Source organism: Heptranchias perlo, chromosome 1 (genome assembly GCF_035084215.1).
Source record: "Heptranchias perlo isolate sHepPer1 chromosome 1, sHepPer1.hap1, whole genome shotgun sequence".
NCBI classification, from domain to species: Eukaryota; Metazoa; Chordata; class Chondrichthyes; order Hexanchiformes; family Hexanchidae; genus Heptranchias; species Heptranchias perlo.
This window is the reverse complement of record NC_090325.1, coordinates 194,492,523-194,513,593: the sequence shown is the minus strand read 5'-3', so window position 1 is coordinate 194,513,593 and position 21,071 is coordinate 194,492,523. Positions and strand designations below refer to the sequence as shown.

Sequence of the window (21,071 nt, the reverse complement as noted above, 5' to 3'; positions counted from 1 at the left end):
TCATATCTCTTCTAGAGACAATGATTTTGACTACCTCGAATTCCGTTTGTGGATTGGACTGTGGTCGGCCTTTCTCTGTCTCATCCTTGTTGCCACTGATGCCAGTTTCCTCGTCCAGTACTTCACTCGTTTCACCGAGGAAGGGTTCTCATCGCTGATCAGCTTCATCTTCATCTATGATGCCTTCAAGAAGATGATTAAGCTGTCCCACTGCTACCCCATTAACTCGGAGTTCAAGGTGGACTATGTCACCCTGTACGGTTGTACATGTCTACCACCTGGCCAAGGTAAGAATTGACCTCCTCAGATGTCCCAGAGAGAGAGAGAGAGAGAGACTCGCCTACGTCTAGGAGTCTCCAAAGTTGTCCTTGACGTACTTATTAAGATGTATTTTTTATAAAAATTCTTTCTTGGGATGTGAGCATCGCTGGCAAGGCCGGCATTTATTGCCCGTCCCTAGTTGCCCCTTGAGAAGGTGGTGGTGAGCCGCCTTCTTGAACCGCTGCAGTCCGTGTGGTGAAGGTTCTCCCGCTGTGCTGTTAGGTCAGGAGTTCCAGGATTTTGACCCAACATTAGTTGAGTGATACGTTTGTGTTGACTAATATTACGAGTGACAGCGATGACCATGGACATTCTATTCTTCATGTTTCTGTTACCCATTTATTGTGATCTGGGTGTTAGTCTTGGCTCAGTTAAACCGAGGCCCCATCTGTCCTCTCAGGTGGACGTAACAGTGATATCAGAAAGCAAGAACTCACATTTATATAACACCTTTCACAACCCCAGTACACCCCTAAGTACTTTACAGCCCATTAAGTACTTTTGAAGTTTAGTCACGGTTGTAATGTAGGAAACGCAGCAGCCAATTTGCGCACAGCACTACTGGCATTGCAAATGGCAGTAGTGTGCATAAATCAGCAGGCTTGGAATATGGGAAATGAATCAGTGTTGTACAGTCTGAGGTGGGCCTCGATTTGGCCGGGTCGACTGCAAGTGGCTTTCTCTGTGTGTGAAGTAGCAGACGGACTATGTGGTAACTGCCTGGCTGTTTGACACTGATATCGATCTCCAAAGCACAGTTTCAGAATGCACGGAAACACCCATAAGACATTTCCAGCAGGGAAGGTAATTCATTCTGCCGCCTGGCGCTCTCACACGACACGTTTTAGTTTTAGGTTGGGGTTTTTTTTTTTGCAGCCCTTCGTGGTAAGATTCATCACTCGGGTCATCACAGTCACATCTCGTCACCTTTCCCTACTCTGATTATCCTCATGCTCCCCTGGTGCACATCGTTACAAAAAATGGCAGTCAGGCTGCAAGAACTTCTAAGGTTAAATTGACTCTCCTGTGCTCCAGGAGTGGCCCATTCAGCCCCTCGAGCTTGGTCCACCATTCAATTGGATCATGGCTGATCTGCACCATTTGCCTTCCTTTGCTACGTATCCCTTGATACCCTTACCTAACAAATATTTGCCGATTGAAAATTTCAATTGACCCCCTCAGCGTCCACAGCCTTTTGGGGGAGAGAGTTCCAGATTTCCACTAATCCTTCTGAGAAAAAGGGATTTTGATTTCACTCTTGGATTACCTAGCTGTGATTTTAAGGTTATGCCCCCTTGTTCTGGACTCCTCCCACCCCACGCAACCAGAGGAAATAGTTTCTATCTATCTACCCTATCAAACCTCTTTATCATTTTAAACACGTCAATCAGATCACCCCAACCTTCTAAACTCAAGGAAATACAAACTAAGTTTATATATCCTGTCCTCATAATTTAACCCTTTTAGCCCCGGTATCATTCTGGTGAATCTGCGCTGCACCCCCTCCAAGGCTGATATATCCTTCCTGAGGTGCGGTGCCCAGAAATGAACGCAGTATCTCCAGATGGGGTCCGACCAAGGCTCTGTACAAATGAAGCATCCACTTTGTATTCCAACCCCCCTGAGATAAATAGTCGGTCGGCCAGCATCTGCGGAGAGAGCAGACAAGTTAACACTTCAGGTGTAGATCCTGGTGTGTCCCTTCGGAGATTCTGACTGACCTGCTGAGTGTTTCCAGCGGTTTCTGTTTCTTTTTCAGATTTCCAGCATCTGCAGTTCTTTCTGCATTCAGTTTTATAGTGTCCTACGAGACACTTTCCTGGGTTTGTAAACTGAACAACAACATTTTCAGGTGATATCGAGTCAGCCGCCCGACATACATCTCTCCCGAGATCACTATCTCTCGTTTCACACTATCGCCTAAAGTCAAAATTACTCCCCAAAGTCATTGATGGAAGGAACAAATTTCTGACATCTCAGAGATCCACCTTGGACCAAAATGTCCACCCTCCCGAGATCAGCTACTTCCCATCACTCCTTCAACCCCCTGCATTCTGGATTGGAACCTTCAGGGACTAGGAAACCATTTGGTACAACATGGATTTACTCCTGGCCTCTGATATCAAGCCTTGGATTGCTAGAGTTGAAGATGAAGATGGTTTCAATTGGAGATGGTTTTGAAGGAGGGAAAAAGCCACTGTGCCTCTTTTCAGAGTGACACGCCTGTTCGAAAATGAACCCTCCACTTTATTTTCAGTTGTCTTGCATAGCTTCATTTTCTCAAACGGGAGATGCACGCTGTGACATCAGCGTTGTTCTTCATAGCTCAAGCGTCAAAGCCCTCGACAAAAGTATTGTAGGGAAAAAATGGTGGGTAATTAAATATAAGATAGTCACTGATAAATCCAGTAAGGAATTCAAGAGAAACTTCTTTACCCAGAGAGTGGTGAGAATGTGGGACTCGCTACTACAAGGAGTGGTTGAGGCGAATAGTGTAGATGGATTTAAGGGGAAGCTGGATAAACACATGAGGGAGAAAGGAATAGAAGGATATGCTGATAGGGTGAGATGAAGAGGAGTGGGAGGAGGCTCGTGTGGAGCATAAACACCGGCATGGTTGGGCCGAATGGCCTGTTTCTGTGCTGTAAATTCGATGTCATTCTATGTAATATAAAAACTACCTCTCAGCCAGGTGTGGAAAGGAAAGAAATGAAGGTTACAGACAGTAGCTGTCACCACAGGGCGTGACATGGAATTGGGTGCGGGATTGTTTAGACGATACTTTCACCACCTCAGGTAATCTGATGGATGACGGCTGCTGGTCTGAAAATGAAGTACAACACCCAGTAATCATGTCAAGAGCCACGCTGTGCTGCGGAATACCAAACTTTCCCCACCTCAAATATCTCCAATTCTGCGGGGATTTCTAATGAGGTCGAATCTTTAGAACATAAGATGTGAAGAAGAAAAAAAAAGCCATTCAGCCAGTCTGGCACACTCTCTCCTCCAAATCCTGTTTCAGGACCTTTTAATGACTGTTTTACTTCTGGGCAGAGAAAACACAACAGACGGAAAACTTTGTAGCCAAGCTGCTACTTGTGCCAAGGCCCTGCCAGTCGTTTGTTTTCCCCTTGTTATCAAAGGCAGTAAATCTTTCACCACCTGCCCCTGCTGCCACCCATTAAGCCCAGGACTCTACTGAATGCAAAGCTTACAGGACTGTTAGAAAGAAAGAACTCGCATTTATATTAGCGCCTTTTAGTTCCCCAGGATATCCCAAAGAGCTTCACAGCCAACCAAATACTTTCGAAGTTGTAGTCACTGTTATAATGCAGGCAAACATGACAGGCAAATTTGCACACGGCAAGATCCCACAGACAGCAGTGAGATAAATGACCAGATAATCTGTTCTTTGCTGGTGCTGTTTGAGGGAGGAATGTTGGCCAGGATACCAGGGAGAAATCCCCATCGCTCCTTCAAAAACAGTGCCATGGGATGTTTTAAATCCACCCGAACGGGCAAACAGGGCTTCAGTTTACACCTCAATCTGACAGACAACACCTCCGACAGTGCAGAGCTCCCTCAGTGCTGCCCCTCCGACAGTGCAGCGCTCCCTCAGTACTGCCCCTCCGACAGTGCAGCGCTCCCTCAGTGCTGCCCCTCCGACAGTGCAGTGCTCCCTCAGTACTGCCCCTCCGACAGTGCATCGCTCCCTCAGTACTGCCCCTCCGACAGTGCATCGCTCCCTCAGTACTGCCCCTCCGACAGTGCAGTGCTCCCTCAGTACTGCCCCTCCGACAGTGCGTCGCTCCCTCAGTACTGCCCCTCCGACAGTGCAGCGCTCCCTCAGTACTGCCCCTCCAACAGTGCAGCGCTCCCTCAGTACTGCCCCTCCGACAGTGCAGCGCTCCCTCAGTACTGCCCCTCCGACAGTGCAGCGCTCCCTCAGTACTGCCCCTCCGACAGTGCAGCACTCTCTCAATGCTGACCCTCCGACAGTGCAGCGCTCCCTCAGTGCTGCCCCTCCAACAGTGCAGTGCTCCCTCAGTACTGCCCCTCCGACAGTGCAGTGCTCCCTCAGTACTACCCCTCCGACAGTGCAGCGCTCCCTCAGTACTGACCCTCCGACAGTGCAGCACTCCCTCAGTACTGCCCCTCCGACAGTGCAGCGCTCCCTCAGTACTGCCCCTCCGACAGTGCAGCATTCCCTCAGTACTGACCCTCCGACAGTGCAGCGCTCCCTCAGTACTGCCCCTCCGACAGTGCAGCGCTCCCTCAGTACTGCCCCTCCGACAGTGCAGCGCTCCCTCAGTACTGACCCTCCGACAGTGCAGCGCTCCCTCAGTACTGCCCCTCCGACAGTGCAGCGCTCCCTCAGTGCTGCCCCTCCGACAGTGCAGCGCTCCCTCAGTACTGCCCCTCCGACAGTGCAGCGCTCCCTCAGTACTGACCCTCCGACAGTGCAGCGCTCCCTCAGTACTGCCCCTCCGACAGTGCAGCGCTCCCTCAGTGCTGCCCCTCCGACAGTGCAGCGCTCCCTCAGTACTGCCCCTCCGACAGTGCAGCGCTCCCTCAGTGCTGCCCCTCCGACAGTGCAGCGCTCCCTCAGTCCTGCCCCTCCGACAGTGCAGCGCTCCCTCAGTACTGACCCTCCGACAGTGCAGCGCTCCCTCAGTGCTGCCCCTCCGACAGTGCAGCGCTCCCTCAGTACTGACCCTCCGACAGTGCAGCGCTCCCTCAGTACTGCCCCTCCGACAGTGCAGCGCTGCCCTGAGCGTCAGTCTAGGTTACGTGCTTAAGTCCTAGAGTGAGGCTTGAAGCCACGACCTTTGAACTCAGAAGGAACCATCTACCACTGAGCCAAGCAGTAGGCCAGCAGGGTCCCCTTTTAAATAACCATATCGGCTCTCTCCAGAGTGTGTAGATGGCATAAATATTTATTTTTTGAAAAAGAAACCACCGTGCACCCGTAGGTTGCACAATCTATAAACACCAATGGTGTCTTTACCTCCTAATTCTCATGTTTCTTTCACATCTTCAAGCTCCCCAGACCTCTACTGTTGCCCTCTTCACTGGCAGGTTGTTACACACTCGGACACTCTCGACAAGGCCGCCTTTTGGAGCCAAACAAAAATGTGCATTAGAGGACCAATTAATCTGAAAGGAATCCCCAGCACTGGGGGTGCAGCAGCTCTCTTGTGTTTTTAGGGCCCGTGTAGGTGTGTGCCACGGAGTCTCGGGGTGGGAGGGGTGGGAAGGTGGGCCCATATAATGTTTCAATCCAGCTACCTGTTAATTTGCAGATATCTCATGTCGCTGATACCAACAGATCTTTGCAGTACTGTGCACAGTTCTGGTCTCCATATTACAAAATAGGAAATAGATGCACTGGGGAAGTTGCATAAAAAGGTTTACAAGGTTGATGATACTTGAACTGAGAGGTTATAACTATCAGGAAAGACTGGGGCTCTTTTCTTTAGAAAAGAGAAGGCTGAGGGGTGTCCTGATAGAGGTCTTTAATATTATGAACGGGTTTGATAGGGTCGATGTAGAGAAGATGTTTCCTGCTTGTGGGGGAGACCAGAACTGGGGGTCATAAATATAAGAATAATAAATCCAATAGGGAATTCAGGAGAAACTTCTTTACCCAGAGAGTGGTGAGAATGTGGAACTCGCTCCCACAAGGAGCAGTTGAGGCGAATAGTATAGATGGATTTAAGGGAAGCCGGATGAGGGAGAAAGGAATAGAAGGATATGCTGATAGGGTGAGATGAAGAGGGGTGGGGGGAGGCTCTTGTGGAGCATAAACACCAGCATAGACCTGTTGGGCCGAATGGCCTGTTTCTGTGCTGTACATTGTATGTAATTCTATCTATGTAACTATGAAACCCTCCCGGATTTTCCTGGAGTCTCCAGGAATTAATGATTAATCACCTGATCTCTGCTGCTAGCAAAAACCCTGGAGAAAAAGTCATAGGAGGCATTGTATTTATTTTCAATTTTTTGATCACTTTCATTTATTATTGATAAAAATATCGGAGGTGGGGGGGGGGGGGAAAGGCTGTTTGACTGACAGTTGACAATCATCCAATGGGATAACGGGGAGTCTGTTCGTTTTCCAATTGGCTGTGGGAAGAGGGCGTGCTCCCGAGGATGGACGTGTCGGGCGACCAATGGCGGGGGTGTGGGTGGGGCGGAGCGGTTAGAGGCGGGAGGTCACGTGACGAAACCTCCAGGAATACGTCCAACCAGAATTGGCAACCCCACCTTGAAATTGGATCCCAGCGCAGTGTGCATTGTGCACGCGCTCAGTCCGCGCCGCATGTATTGTTTAGGGCAGCACTGTAATCGCCCAGGGGGCCCGCCTGGAACAGGCCTTGGGGTTCCGTTGCCTGTGCAGATCGGGGGGGCCCTAATGCCTACTTACCGCCTGTCCGCAGCATGTACCGTGCATGCTACCGTGGACTCTCTCCGGTGCACAGCCGACTAACCGGACGGTCTTTAAAGGGCTGCCACCAAAAATAAGGTTAGGTTGAAAAAAAAATGTTTTGCTTACCTGAATGCAGGTATCCTCCTTCTGGCACCACATTAAAACCGCTGGCCACCTCTCCCGAACCCCCCCACCACTGCCCCCCCACAGCACACCGGTCGTGTCCCGATGACGTAAGTTGACCAATTTCACCTGGTCCTCTCGTTCGTTGGTTCGTGTTTGTCCGTGCCCGAAGTCACCGCCAAACGATTTCTGGGCCGTCGCGTTTCTGTTGGACTCTGGGAGTGTTGCTCAATGCTCACTGCGAATGTCCGAATTTTTTAAAGAAGTGTTTGTTCTCTCGATAATAGAGTAGTTAGGGGAGAAACTGTTTCCAGTGGCAGGAGGGTCGGTAACCAGAGGACACAGGTTTAAGGGAATTGGCAAAAAAAAAGCCAGGAGGGGAGATGAGGAGAATTTTTTTTTGACGCAGCGAGTTGTTACGATCTGGAATGCGCTGCCTGAAAGGGCGGTGGAAGCAGATTCAATAATAACTTTCAAAAAGGGAATTGGATAAATACTTGAAAAGGAAATTTTCGGGGCTACTGGTAAAGAGCAGGGGGGAGTGGGACTAATTGGATAGCTCTTTCAAAGAGCCGGTACAGGCACGATGGGCCGAATGGTAGGCCTTCTTCTTGAGTCACAATTGCGCCTGCAGTTGAGTGACTTGCCGGGCCACTTCAAAGGGCTTCGAGAGTTGGCAATCCAATAACTTTCATGGTCGTTTTTTTCTGAATTGAAATCAAGTTTTACAACTCGCACTTGTGGGATGAACTTGTGACCTCTGAATTGCTAGTCCAGTATCATAGCCAGTACCTTAATGTACCCTTTGCGCTGTAGGACAATGTATTGATTCCAGGGTTGAGTCTTGAGTCCCAATTCATGGAAACATAGAAACTTTAGCACAGGAAGAAGCCATTTGGTCCTTCTTGCATGCTCTAAATCTAGGCCCAACTCAGGGACTGATCTGACACAGTCCCACCTTCCTGCTTTCTCCTCAGACTCTTTTATATTCTTCTCCTTCAAGTAATTATCCAGCATCAGTCACCAGTTACGGGGAAAGCATGCCAGATTCTGATCATTCTTCGCACAAAACAGGTTTCTTCTGATCTCTCCCTTTTATGTGTCCAGTGCTTATCTTGGATTAACCTACTACTGACGGAAATGATAAATGTTTATCTTGTCTATTGCTTTTTTTAAATCAATTTGAACACCTCTAGCAAATCCCCCCTCGATCTCCCTAGTTTGAGAGAGTACGGTCCTGGTTGTCCACCCCGTGTGAGTACACTGAGGGCCAATTCCCACCCACCATCCCCACTTTTCTCTCTGCTGTTCCTCACGGTGGTGAATCGTGTTGGGTTATGATTCCATAGGCTTCTTGTACCTTGTCTAAATAGCTATTCTTCACTTATGAACCCAAAGAGGTGACTTACTTGGCCACGTGGTCATCACAACCAAACCTGAGCCCGACCTCACCTGATGTCCACAACGAGGTTCACCAGATAGCAATTGGGCACAGGGATTTGAGGCCAGAACAGAGAAGGTTAAGGGGAGATTTGAGAGAGGTGTTCAAAATCATGACGGGTTTTGACAAAGTAAATGAGGAGAAACTGTTTCCAGTGGCGGAAGGGTCGGTAACCAGAGGAGGCAGAGTTAAGGTGATCGGCAAAAGAGCCCTGGGCGACATGAGGAAACAATTTTTTACGCAGCGAGTTGTTATGATCTGGAATTCGCTGCCTGAAAGGGTGGTGGAAGCAGGTTCAATAATAACTTTCAAGAGGGAATTGGGTAAATACTTGAAGGGAAAACATTTACAGGGCTACGGGGAAAGAGCAGGGGGAATGGGACTTTCGAAGAGCCGACACAGGCAAGATGGGCCGAGTGGCCTCCTCCTGAGCTGCACCTATTATGATACTATGATTATAGTGCACTTTTAACGCCATCCTGAGGTATTCATGATGCCAAAGGCAAAAGTCTATTTGGTGCTGTTGCTGATGGCTCAGTGTTCAATCTGGTGTCACAAATGAGACTCCTTCCAAGAGGTGGTCTTGAATGATGTGGTGACAGTCAGTTAAATGTCTGCTTTTATTCCCTGGAGTTCCGTCCACCCTGCACCCTTCCCCATACCCCAGAGTGTAGCCAAAGGGCAACAAAAGAGCACACTCCTCACTTACACTGCTACACAGGTGGTGTTGGTGCTGTACTGGTGTAATATTAACATTAAAGTCCTCGTGAGGTTTAGTGGGGTGTTACAAACCAACAGCAAGCGGCCCGCGTTGAACTGTGGACTCTCAATCTTTACTCCTCACTAAATCCGAAAGGCTGGATTGGGAGTGTAAAACATACCGGAGCAGACCTTAACTAAGTGCACCGAGTTAACCTCCCTCTCTTAACTGCAACAAGAGGTTGTGTTTTGACAAGAGACATTTAAATAAATGTAGATAAAAGGGAAGATCCAGAACCTTATCTGCGCAAAACAATCAGGCCACCCTTGAATGGGCTGCAAACCTTTCTCGAATTCACCTCAGAATATTTTCATCAAGTATGTACAATGTGGTGTCCTGTTTAGGGTTGATTATTTCCTAACATTAGGACATCACCACACTCCTGAGCCTCAAAGTAGAACATCTTGTAGAAATGATGGACAAGTATGTGTGAAGGAATCAAAATAATGCCATAAAATGCAAAAAACCTTGACAATGATGCAGAGTAAGGAATTCCCTACAGATTCGACCCAACCTTATTACAATGCAAATTGTAGACCGGGGGGGGGATTGGAGATGTTACATTATGTCACTGAGACAGCTGAGCTCAGTGGTGGGCAGTTCACCTGTTTCGCCTTCTGTTGGGAGTGCACTAAGTTTCAATTCTTCAAAGATGAACACTTTTTCCAGCCTGTCATCATCTCCTGCCTGCAGCAGCATCAAATTACATAGAATTTACAGTTCAGAAACAGCCATTTGGTGGGTGCAGCCCAAAACTAGGGGCCATAAATATAAGATAGTCACTAATAAATCCAATAGGGAATTCAGGAGAAACTTCTTTACCCAGAGAGTGGTGAGAATGTGGAACTCGCTCCCACAAGGAGTAGTTGAGGCGAATAGTATAGAGGCATTTAAGGGGAAGCTGGATAAACACATGAGGGAGAAAGGAATAGAAGGATATGCTGATAGGGTTAGATGAAGTGGGGAGGGAGGAGGCTCGTGTGGAGCATAAACACCAGCATGGATCTGTTGGGCCGAATGGCCTGCTTCTGTGCTGTAAATTCCATGTAATTTTGTGTAACCAATCACGAGGAACGTGTCGACATTCAGCATCCACAGGTTGTGTAAAGCCGCAGTCTGTGCAGGTGATGTGACATTAACCGTATCCTGGCATTATTCCCTCTCTGAATGCATGTCATTGTTCCAGCCGATGATGTTTTGTTGTAGATGTTGTTTGCATTGGATTGTATTGATGTCTTTCTTAGAAGCTCTGCTTCTCGTTGGAGTTTACATGCACAGAGCTCACTTGGCCTGACCTCTGAATGATAGGAAATTATCAGCTGGCTTATTGGGCAGGAGACACCTGCACCAGAACATATTGTTAAAATGATGACCCAACAGGAGATCATGGGATCCATGACACTGTGGATCGTCAGTGATTGCCAGCCTTACATCGGTGAGTGCCGTCAGCAGCAGATCAACGTGAGTGTGTGGCTGAGGAGGGCAGAAAAATTGTGAGTGTGTCCTTGAAGGCACAGAACAGTGAGTGTGTCAGAGGGCAGGAGGGCAGTGAGTGTGCCAGAGGGCAGTGAGTGTGTCATTGAGGGCAGAGAAAAGAGTGAGTGTGTCAGAGGGTGGAGGGCAGTGAGTGTGTCAGAGGGCAGAGAACAGTGAGTGTGTCAGAGGGCAGGAGTGCAGTGAGTGTGTCAGAGGGCAGTGAGTGTGTCAGAGAACAGTGAGTGTGCTAGGGATGACCCTCCTTTAGTGTGAAACTATGGCTGTGAAGAATGCAGCGTGCGTCTCTCACACCTTGATAGTTGGTAATAACATTGTTTTTGTCTCACTGTCTGCTATAAATGACCCATTAACCCCTACACGTACCGAGTTATAATGGCAAAAGGAACATTTCGCACATTCCTGAGGGCTATAAATAAAAACTGCAAACATTGGAAGTGCACAGCAGGCCCATCGACACCAACGAGGAGAGAAGTCAAGTCAACAATTCAATTTGGAATTGTTCGGGCCTCAGTGGTTGTCCTGCCGATTATTCCAGAGACGATGGCTTGCTGTGAATCTCCAGACCTCTCATTTTGGATTCCCAGTATCTGCCAATTTATTTTTTTCTACTTTCCCCAAAGATTGCCCCTGAAAACTGCCAAACTGCCCCCACCTTTCCTTTTAGCCCCCCAGATAAATGGACATATTTCACTTTTTCCAAAGGTATGTTAGTCTGTCACCAAGAATGCCGCTTTTCGGGTTTGAACCAAGGACTCGTTCAAGGATTGGATCGCAACACAAAAGGGTCGACTTTGCTATTTTCTCTCTGAAGAAATATATTTTGTTTGCGTGTCACCGCCAAGGAGTGAGCTGGTGAACTGACTGAACTCGTTAATCTATATGGTGGGAGTGAGCTGGTGAACTGACTGAACTCGTTAATCTATATGGTGGGAGTGAGCTGGTGAACTGACTGAACTCCATTAGTTTATATGGTGGGAGTGAGCTGGTGAACTGACTGAACTCATTAGTTTATATGGTGGGAGTGAGCTGGTGAACTGACTGAACTCCATTAGTTTATATGGTGGGAGTGAGCTGGTGAACTGACTGAACTCATTAATCTATATGGTGGGAGTGAGCTGGTGAACTGACTGAACTCATTAGTTTATATGGTGGGAGTGAGCTGGTGAACTGACTGAACTCCATTAGTTTATATGGTGGGAGTGAGCTGGTGAACTGACTGAACTCATTAGTTTATATGGTGGGAGTGAGCTGGTGAACTGACTGAACTCATTAGTTTATATGGTGGGAGTGAGCTGGTGAACTGACTGAACTCATTAATCTATATGGTGGGAGTGAGCTGGTGAACTGACTGAACTCATTAGTTTATATGGTGGGAGTTTTGGCTCCAAGGGCAACCTCCACTTTGTGCTTCAATTTGTTATTCGCTGATTTGTCCTGTCTGAATTTTGTGGGCCTGGACCTTTGAAAAAGGAATTGTTCTTAGTTCTGTTACCTCATTGCTGGAAAAATCCTAAATCAGAACACTTAAAAAGAAAGATTTGCATTCATATAGCACCTTTCATGACCTCAGGATGTTCCAAAGTGTTTTGTAGCCAATTAAGTACTTTTTGAAGTGTAGTCACTGATGTAATGTAGGAAATGCAGCAGCCATTTTGTGCACAGCAAGGTCCCACAAACAGCAATGTGATAATGACCAGATCATCTGTTTTGGGTGATGTTGGTTGATGGATAAATATTGGCCCAGGACACCTGGCAGAATTCCCTTGCTCTTCTTCGAAATAGTGTCCGTGGGAATTTTTATGTGCACCTGAGAGGACAGACGGGGCCTCGGTTTGACGTCTCATTTGAGAGACGGCACCTCCAACAGTGCAGCACTCCCTCAGTACTGCACTGGGATTGTTGGCCTGAACTATGTGCTCAAGTCTCTGGAGTGGGACTTGAACCCACCACGTTCTGACTCAGAGGCGAGAGAGAGCTACCAGTGTCTGCTTGGTTCTGCTCCTAAGCTTCGGGAGACACTGGGTGGAGACTCACACCTCTGAATGAGTTCATGTACCACCACAACCAGCCCACGTTTCAACACGCGTGGCCAAGGGATGTTGGGAACTGTAGTTCTCATGACTGAATTGCACGCGATGTTGATCGAGTGCTATTTGGATGACACAGGTCTTCATTCTCTGTCCCCTTGCTTTTCTCCCCATCTCCATTGTGCACCTGTACGTTCAGTATATTTTCCTCCTCCCATTCTTTATTTCCTGTGTGCTTTCTCTTCATCCTCATAGAAGTTTAATATCAGTTCTGAAAGTACATAGACCGGAAAATTGAGAGTGCTGACCTCTACTGTGCCTCATACTCTGATCTGTGCTCCTGTCAATGAAGACTCCAGGGCTATAACTTGAACAATTATTCTAACATACCAGACCAGCATAATATTTTATTGAAAGTGGCCTTGTGGGCTTCCTCGTCTACTCTCTCCCCCAAAAAGCTGTTGAGGCTGGGGGTCAATTGAAAATTTCAAAACTGAGATTGATAAGATTTTTGTTAGGTAAGGGTATCAAAGGTTATAGAAGCAAAGCGGGTAGATGGAGTTAAGATACAGATCTAATTGAATAGCGGAACAGGCTCGAGGGGCTGAATGGCCTCCTCCTGTTCCTACATTCCCGGCAATAGCGGATGCCGTAAACCTGAAACAAAAATAGAAAAAAGCTGGAAACACACAGCAGGTCAATTAATATGTGCGGAGAGAACAGCTCCCTGATTGACTGTCTGTTCTCTGCACACGTGCTGATTGACCTGCTGTGTGTTCCCAACTTGTTCTGGATTGAGAGAATAATCTGAGCAGCTCCTGTACTTGGGCCCTGAACAGTAAGTGATCTGGAAGGAACTATTTGGCCTCGCCTTCCTCCTGTCTTTAACCTTCGATGTAGAGTGTTAATGAGAACACTTGGCCAAGGTTGTCCTTAATCATTGACTTTATTATACGGTTGTAGGCGATATGTCCACTCCCTGCAATAAAGATAATTATGGAATGTGTATCAGTTATCACTGAACGTCCTGTGTCACGTGACATGATCCGGATCCTGTCTCAAAGTGGGCCCGTATAAAAACAATTGATCTTTGATCCACTGGCAGCCCATTACCAACCATCTATCAGTGACCCAGACACCACTTTACATTGTTCTAGTATTATCTGTACAGTTGTGGGTTCCACAAACTGTCGTGTGCCTGCACTTTGTGATAAGTACAGCCTGTGTGAGTAACAGTGGCAACTTTTAATGTGAACAATTCCTTCAAACCGGAGTCTGTTTTTGGGACAAGGTGGGGGCGAGGGGAAGGGGCAGGTACAGAGAGAGAGAGAGAACTGCCGAAACCGAACCTACATCCTTCAGTACAGTGAGATTGGGAAAACCTATCACCTAAATCATTAAATTGTGATCTTCATCATCGAACCTAACCTGGGAGTTATGGCCTGAGAAGTTTCCTTTGGAACTTACTCTGAAATTTCTACATTGGAGGAGCCATTGTTTTATATTTGGCAATGCGATTTCTGTGGGCTGTCAGCATTGAAGTATCTTGTACTGTGATGCTCCCTGTATACAGAGAAAGGATGTCCCATGCATATATGTTGTTTATGGAATTTCGTTTTAGAATTTCCCTTTCTCAACATTGTGATAACTGGGTGATTAAGCTTCCAACAAGTGTATTTAGATTTCTAGCACAGAATGCACCTCACCACATAACAGGGTGAATTTTTTGACTGTGCGCTCCTGACATGGAACCTTCCCTGCTGGGAGCACATATCAGGAAATCCCTCCACGCACAGCCCACAATTTCCCATTTTAATGTGTGAAAAATTATGGGCTGTGCATGCGCAATTGCCTGATGTGCGTTCCCAGCGGGTGTGGCTCCGGAATATTTACCTTAATGTGTATTTTTCTGTCACGCATCAATCACACATTTTGTTTGTGGCGCTCAGCCATTAGAATCTGTTTCTTCCTGTGAAGATATGACCTCCAATAGGGAAGATTCCCTCAATCGTCTTGCAATCAGTTATCAACAACAGCAATAATTTGCATTTATATAGCACCGTTAATGTGGAAAATGTCCCATGGGTCCTCACAGAGGTGTAATAAAAAATGGGGGACACAGGGTCCTGAGTTAGACGATCAGCCATGATCATTTTGAATGGTGGAGAAGGCCCGAAGGGCCGAATGGCCTACTCTTGCTCCTATTTTCTATGTTTCTATGTTTAAACCAAAGGAGATATTAGCAGGGGTCACCGAAAGGTTGGTCAAAGAGGTGGGTTTTAAGGAGTAGAAGGAGGTGGAGAGACTGAAGAACTTGGGGAGGGAATTCCAGAACGTGGGGCCGAGGCAGCCAATAGTGGGGCAGAGAGATGGGGGGGATGCAGAAGAGGCCAGAGTCAGAGGGATGACGAGTATATTCTAACTCTATAATAAGAAGAAAAGAACTTGCATTTATATAGCACCTTTCACAACCTCAGGGCATCCCAAAGCGCTTTACAGCCAATGAAGTACTTTTTGAAGTGTAGTCACTGTTGTAATGTAGGAAACGCGGCAGCCAATTTGCGCACAGCAAGATCCCACAAACTGCCATGAGATAATGACCAGATCATCTGTTTTTTTTAGCGATGTTGGGTGAGGGATAAATGTTGGCCGCAGGACACCGGGGAGAACTCCCCCTGCCCTTCTTCCAAATAGTGTTGGTGGGATCGTTTACATCCACCTGAGTGGGCAGACGGGGGTCTCGGTTTAAAGCCTCTTCCGAAAGGTGTAATCTAAAGTAAACTCTGTGAAGCTCCGTCTCCGCCTTGGGCCATCACTCCACGGGGGGTGTGTATCAGCAAGTTGGGCATGGAAATCAGCGGGCTCGTTAGACAACACTCCCGATTTTTAATTTTAATGCCTGAAAAAATCATGTGAATCAGACATAGTGACTTATGCCCTTATCCCATCTAGCAGGACTCTGCAAAACGTATACTCATGTGACAGTACTTTCAATTATGGTTAATTTAAGACAATAACGTGTTGCGATAGACGATTAAAACCTATTTTAATGCTTGAGGTATGTGCAGAATCTCAAGAGAGAATCTGGGAGAGGCGACATTCCTGGTGTTCCTTTCTAGATGGCTGACTCTCTCACACTTTACTTCCTGCAGGTGCTAATTCAAGCCTTCTTTGGAATGACACTGATTCAATGGTCTCATCCGGCCTCTGGGGTGATAATAGGACCACTCAAATGGTAAGTGTCTTGCCTTTCATTCTGTGTGCACACCCTGCAACACACCTGTCCTCAGACAGCTTTCGAGATCGTGACCCTGGGGCTGGGCTTCTGTTGGGCACTTTGGTGCATTAGTTCTGTGCTGGTTTTATTGGAAGCATTCTGAGTTCCATTTACGGACACCTCGTAGCAGTTGATAGATTCACACGTGAACGCAGACAGAACCTGTCGGATATTATTGATTATTATTTTCCTTGCGATCGCTTTTGTACGTGTGAGACACGGGGAGTCTCGGGCGGGAATGCAGTCAACTTGGGGGTGAAACTCTGCTCTCCTCCAATTCTGGCCTCTTGCGCATCCCTGATTTCCTTCGCCCCACCATTGGCGGCCGTGCCTTCAGCTGCCTGGGCCCGAAACTCTAGAATTCCCTCCCTAATGCCCTCCGCCTCTCTACCTCCCCCTCCACCTTTAAGACCCCTTAAAAGCTACCTCTTTGACCAAGCTTTTGGTCACCTGTCCTAATGTCTCCTTATGTGACTCAGTGCCAAATTTTGTCCGATTAACGCTCCTTTGAAGCACCTTGGGACGTTTTACTACATTAAAGGCGCTATATAAATGCAAGTTATTGTTGTTGCTACAGTCTTGGCTGACCCACCTTGCTGGAGTGTCTTTGATAAAAGCTGGTAAAATTGTTCATTTGTCCGGGAGGAGCTGGTTTTACAGAGATGCAATGACAGTTTCTGCTGGAGACAGACTGTCTCTCAGCCTTCAAATGTGTGCATTTGACCGAGGTGACCTGCAATTTGCCGATGGGCATTTAAAGCTAAACTTTAACCCCCCTCACAAAGTTCTGTTCAGACTCTCCTCCTCCCCCCCCCCACATTGATATTTGGTTGTAACTCCATTTTAAGGATACCACCTTTGACTAGATATGGATTATTAATTTTTTTTTTTACCGACAGTGGTCATTTTACTTCAGGCAGCCTTTGTTCTGGCACAGGTTTTTTTTTGTCATACGACTTTTTTTTTTGTCAGACGGCTGCGGTTGTCCAAAGTTCTAATTGTGTTTCTGTAACACAGCCTGCTTTGAGCCAGCTGTCGCCTGAGGCCGTGTGACAGCAACTCAAAAAACCAGGCAGGTCTCAAAGCCACCGCTCTCCGCACGGCCACCCGCCCATCTCATCCGTGTCATCAGAAGCAGATCCATTGTTTACTCACAGAGAAAGAGAGAGAGAGAGAGGGAGGGAGACACAATTGAGAGGTCGAGTCGCTTCAAAGCAGTCCCTACCGGCCAGTCCCAGAGCAGAATTGGAAGAGGCTTTAGAATAGGTCGTTCTGCCCCCTCACTTTTATGAATGGTCACGGCATCACCTCATGGGAGGGAACTTGGGCGGGACATAAAAGTAGGCATTTTATCTGGGTGGTTAACATGGGAACAGGAAGAGGCCATTCAGCCCCTCGAGCCTGTTCCGCCATTCAATTAGATCATGGCTGATCTGTATCTCAACTCCATCTACCTGCCTTGGTTCCGTGACCCTTAATACCCTTACCCAACAAACATCTATCAATCTCAGTTTTGAAATCTTCAATTGACCCCCCCAGCCTCAACAGCTTTTTGGGGGAGAGAGTTCCAGATTTCCACTCCCCTTTGTGTGAAGAAGTGCTTCCTGACATCACCCCTGAACGGCCTGGCTCTAATTTTAAGGTTATGCCCCCTTGTTCTGGAATCCCCCCACCAGAGGAAATAGTTTCTCGCACTCTAGCCAATCAATTCCTTTAATCATCTTAAACACCTCAATTAGATCACCCCTTAATCTTCTATACTCGAGGGAATACAAGCCTAGTCTACGCAACCTGTCCTCGTAATTTAACCCTTTTAGCCCCAGTATCATTCTAGCCACGGGACAGAAATGCCCTCGTCCAGTCTGTTCATGAGCCATGGTTACCTCGGGATTAACATGGTTAGTGCCAGACAGCGGGGAGCAGTGTTTTTTTTCTGGCAGCTAAACTATTCCTTCAGAACAAAAGGATCTGGGATTTTATTTCGTACTTGTGGGAGGCAGTCACATGACATCAGCAGCATAGGCCCCTTGTGACACTGCAGACCTTGTTCTCTGAAGTCAAGGGTCAAACATTTAATTACTATCTTGCATCTACTGCCTGGGACCAGACTACTGCAGCATGACTGAGAGAGGGAGAGTAAACCACGGGCAGCCATTGTGGGGGTGGGCAGCTGGGTGGGGGTGGTGGTGATGTGAGTGGGATTGGGAGCCGGGGAAAATTATCTTAACCTCTGTGACCCGATACCCAGACCTGTCAGAAAGCATGGAAGACTAAGTGTATAGATATATGCACTGAGCACTGCGCTACAGTGCAAACTTGTATAAATGGACGCCTGCAAAAAAAAGGGACACTTATGGAGAGACGCAAACAATTTACGTGGTAAAATATACAAGAGGCACTCTGCAAACACAAACACTCGCAAATTACGAACTACGGACAGCCTTCAATGCACCAAGTACCTTTTACAACTTAAAGCACGGGACACACAGCCTGCTGCAAAGCTGCTCTGTCTGGAGCTTTCACTGAGTCGGGATCACTGGCGTTTCCCCCTTGCAACTTGCTTCCTCTCTGCCCCCAAATTCCCGTGAGGTCAGTGTGTGGAGGTCAGCGCGAGGCGACAGCGGGTTTTGTGAAAGGAAAGGCTTTTGTGGAATGGGGGAGCTCTTTACCCAGCGTGCATAGCGGCAGAGAAACCGCTCTATCTCTGGGATCGAATGCTCGCTCGGCTCTGTCCCGGGATAGGGCGGTTTCTCTGGGATCGAATGCTCGCTCGGCTCTGTCCCGGGGATAGGGCGGTTTCTCTGGGATCGAATGCTCGCTCGGCTCTGTCCCGGGATAGAGCGGTTTCTCCGGGATTGAATGCTCGCTCGGCTCTGTCCCGGGATAGAGGGGTTTCTCTGAGATTGAATGCTCGCTCGGCTCTGTCCCAGGATAGAGGGGTTTCTCTGGGATTGAATGCTCGCTCGGCTCTGTCCCGGGAATAGGGCGGTTTCTCTGGGATTGAATGCTCGCTCGGCTCTGTCCCGGGATAGAGGGGTTTCTCTGGGATTGAATGCTCGCTCGGCTCTGTCCCGGGGATAGAGGGGTTTCTCTGGGATTGAATGCTCGCTCGGCTCTGTCCCGGGATAGAGCAGTTTCTCTGCCGCTATGGATGCTGGGTTAAGAACTCCCCAGTCCACTGAGAATTTTACAGTCCATCCAATGACCATTTTGAAAACAAGGACACCCGCAAAAAAAAGGACAGCAGATGCCAGTCCCTTAGAAATCAGTGCTGCACGTCCTCCAAATAATATCAAAGCTTGGGACCCGCTCAGCAGTTAACGAGTCCCGGGTTCTCTCTGGATTTGTCGTTCAAATGTGCTTCTTATGTTTAGGTGAGTCGCGTTGTTTTCGTGAACGGGTTATAAGAAGGTGGATCCCATTCATAAATCAAATGGCACTTTGTTGCAATGGGAATTGCTGCCTTTTGACAGGCTTTTGCTGTAAACTCCAGATTAGATTGTGATCTACCTGCTCACATTACTGCCATCACACAACATTAAATTGCACAATAGAGCCTTGTTTCAAATTCACTCAGCAATAAAAGCCAATTACACCAGATAAATAGGGAGTCCACAGAGCAAAGATTTAATGTAATCCTACACGAGATCTTTAGGTCGATTGGATTAATAACGACTAGTACACTTTTGGAAAACCAGTCACTGGGCGCTGTCCTATGGGACGATTTAATGAAAAAAATCAACAAAAATTTATCAAGAAAGATAAAAATGGTGGAATATTACAGCATAGAATCAGCCTATCAAGTCTTGCAAGCACGGTTTCCTTCTTGGGTCACCAAGTCTAATCTCACTCACTTCCCGTTAACTTGGAATATTCCTCCTCTTAAAGAAACTATCGAACTTACATCGAGTGTTACATCGAGTTACATCGAAACTACAGCACAGAAACAGGTCATTCGGCCCAACAGGTCTATGCCGGTGTTTATGCTCCACACGAGCCTCCTCCCTCCCGACTTCATCTAAAGTACTAAAGAGAAAAAGTACTGGACAAACTAATGGGACTAAAATACGACAAATCCCCTGGACCTGATGGCCTACATCCTAGGGTTCTAAAAGAGGTGGCTGCAGAAATAGTGGATGCATTGGTTATGATTCCAAAATTCTCTAGATTTTCTAGAACGGTCCCAGTGGATTGGAAGGTAGCAAATGTAACCCCGCTATTCAAGAAAGGAGGGAGAGAGAAATCAGGGAACTACAGGCCAGTTAGCCTAACATCAGTCATCGGGAAAATGCTGGAATCTATTATTAAGGAAGTTGTATCAGGGCACTTAGAAAATCATAATATGATTAGGCAGAGTCAGCATGGTTTTATGAAAGGGAAATCGTGTTTAACAAATTTATTAGAATTCTTTGAGCGTGTAACCAGCAGGGTAGATAAAGAGGAACCAGTGGATGTCGTATATTTGGATTTCCAAAAGGCATTCGATAAGGTGCCACATAAAAGGTTGTTGCACAAGATAAAGGCTCATAGGGTTGGGGGTAATATATTAGCATGGATAGATGATTGGTTAATGGACAGAAAACAGAGAGTAGGGATAACCGAGTCATTCTCAGGTTGACAGGCTGTGACTAGTGGGGGGCCACAAAGAATGGTGCTTGGGCCTCAGCTATTTACAATCTATATTAATGACTTAGATGAAGGGACCGAGTGTAATGTATCCACGTTTGCTGATCTTACAAAGGTAGGTGGGAAAGTAAGCTGTGAGGAGGACAAAAAGAGTCTGCAAAGGGATATAGACAGGTTAAGTGATTGGGCAAGAAGGTGGCAGATGAAGTATAATGTGGGGAAATGTGAGGTTATTCACTTTGGTAGGAAGAATAGAAAAACAGAGTATTTTTTAAATGGTGAGAAACTATTAAATGTTGGTGTTCAGAGAGACTTGGGTGTCCTTGTACAAGAAACATAGGAAATTAGCGTGCAGGTACAGCAAGCAATAAGGAAGGCAAATGGCATGTTGGCCTTTATTGCAAGGGGGTTGGAGTACAAGAGTAAGGAAGTCTTGCTACAATTGTACAGGGCTTGGTGAGACCTCACCTGGAGTACTGTGTACAGTTTTGGTCTCCTTACCTAAGGAAGGATTTACTTGCCTTGGAGGCGGTGCAACAAAGGTTCACTAGATTGATTCCTGGGATGAG

At 47.2% G+C, this 21,071-nt stretch overlaps 1 protein-coding gene across 5 annotated transcripts in view; it reads left to right on the top strand.

The window, feature by feature from the left end:
• Window positions 1-21,071, top strand: part of LOC137330689 (electrogenic sodium bicarbonate cotransporter 1-like) — a 174,086-nt gene that overhangs the window by 88,007 nt on the left and 65,008 nt on the right. For all 5 annotated transcript variants that reach the window (XM_067994515.1, XM_067994517.1, XM_067994514.1 and 2 more), the window contains exons 14-15: window positions 16-287; window positions 15,752-15,834. In XM_067994515.1, coding sequence (XP_067850616.1) covers window positions 16-287; window positions 15,752-15,834 — 355 coding nt within the window. The remainder of the gene's footprint in view (window positions 1-15; window positions 288-15,751; window positions 15,835-21,071) is intronic.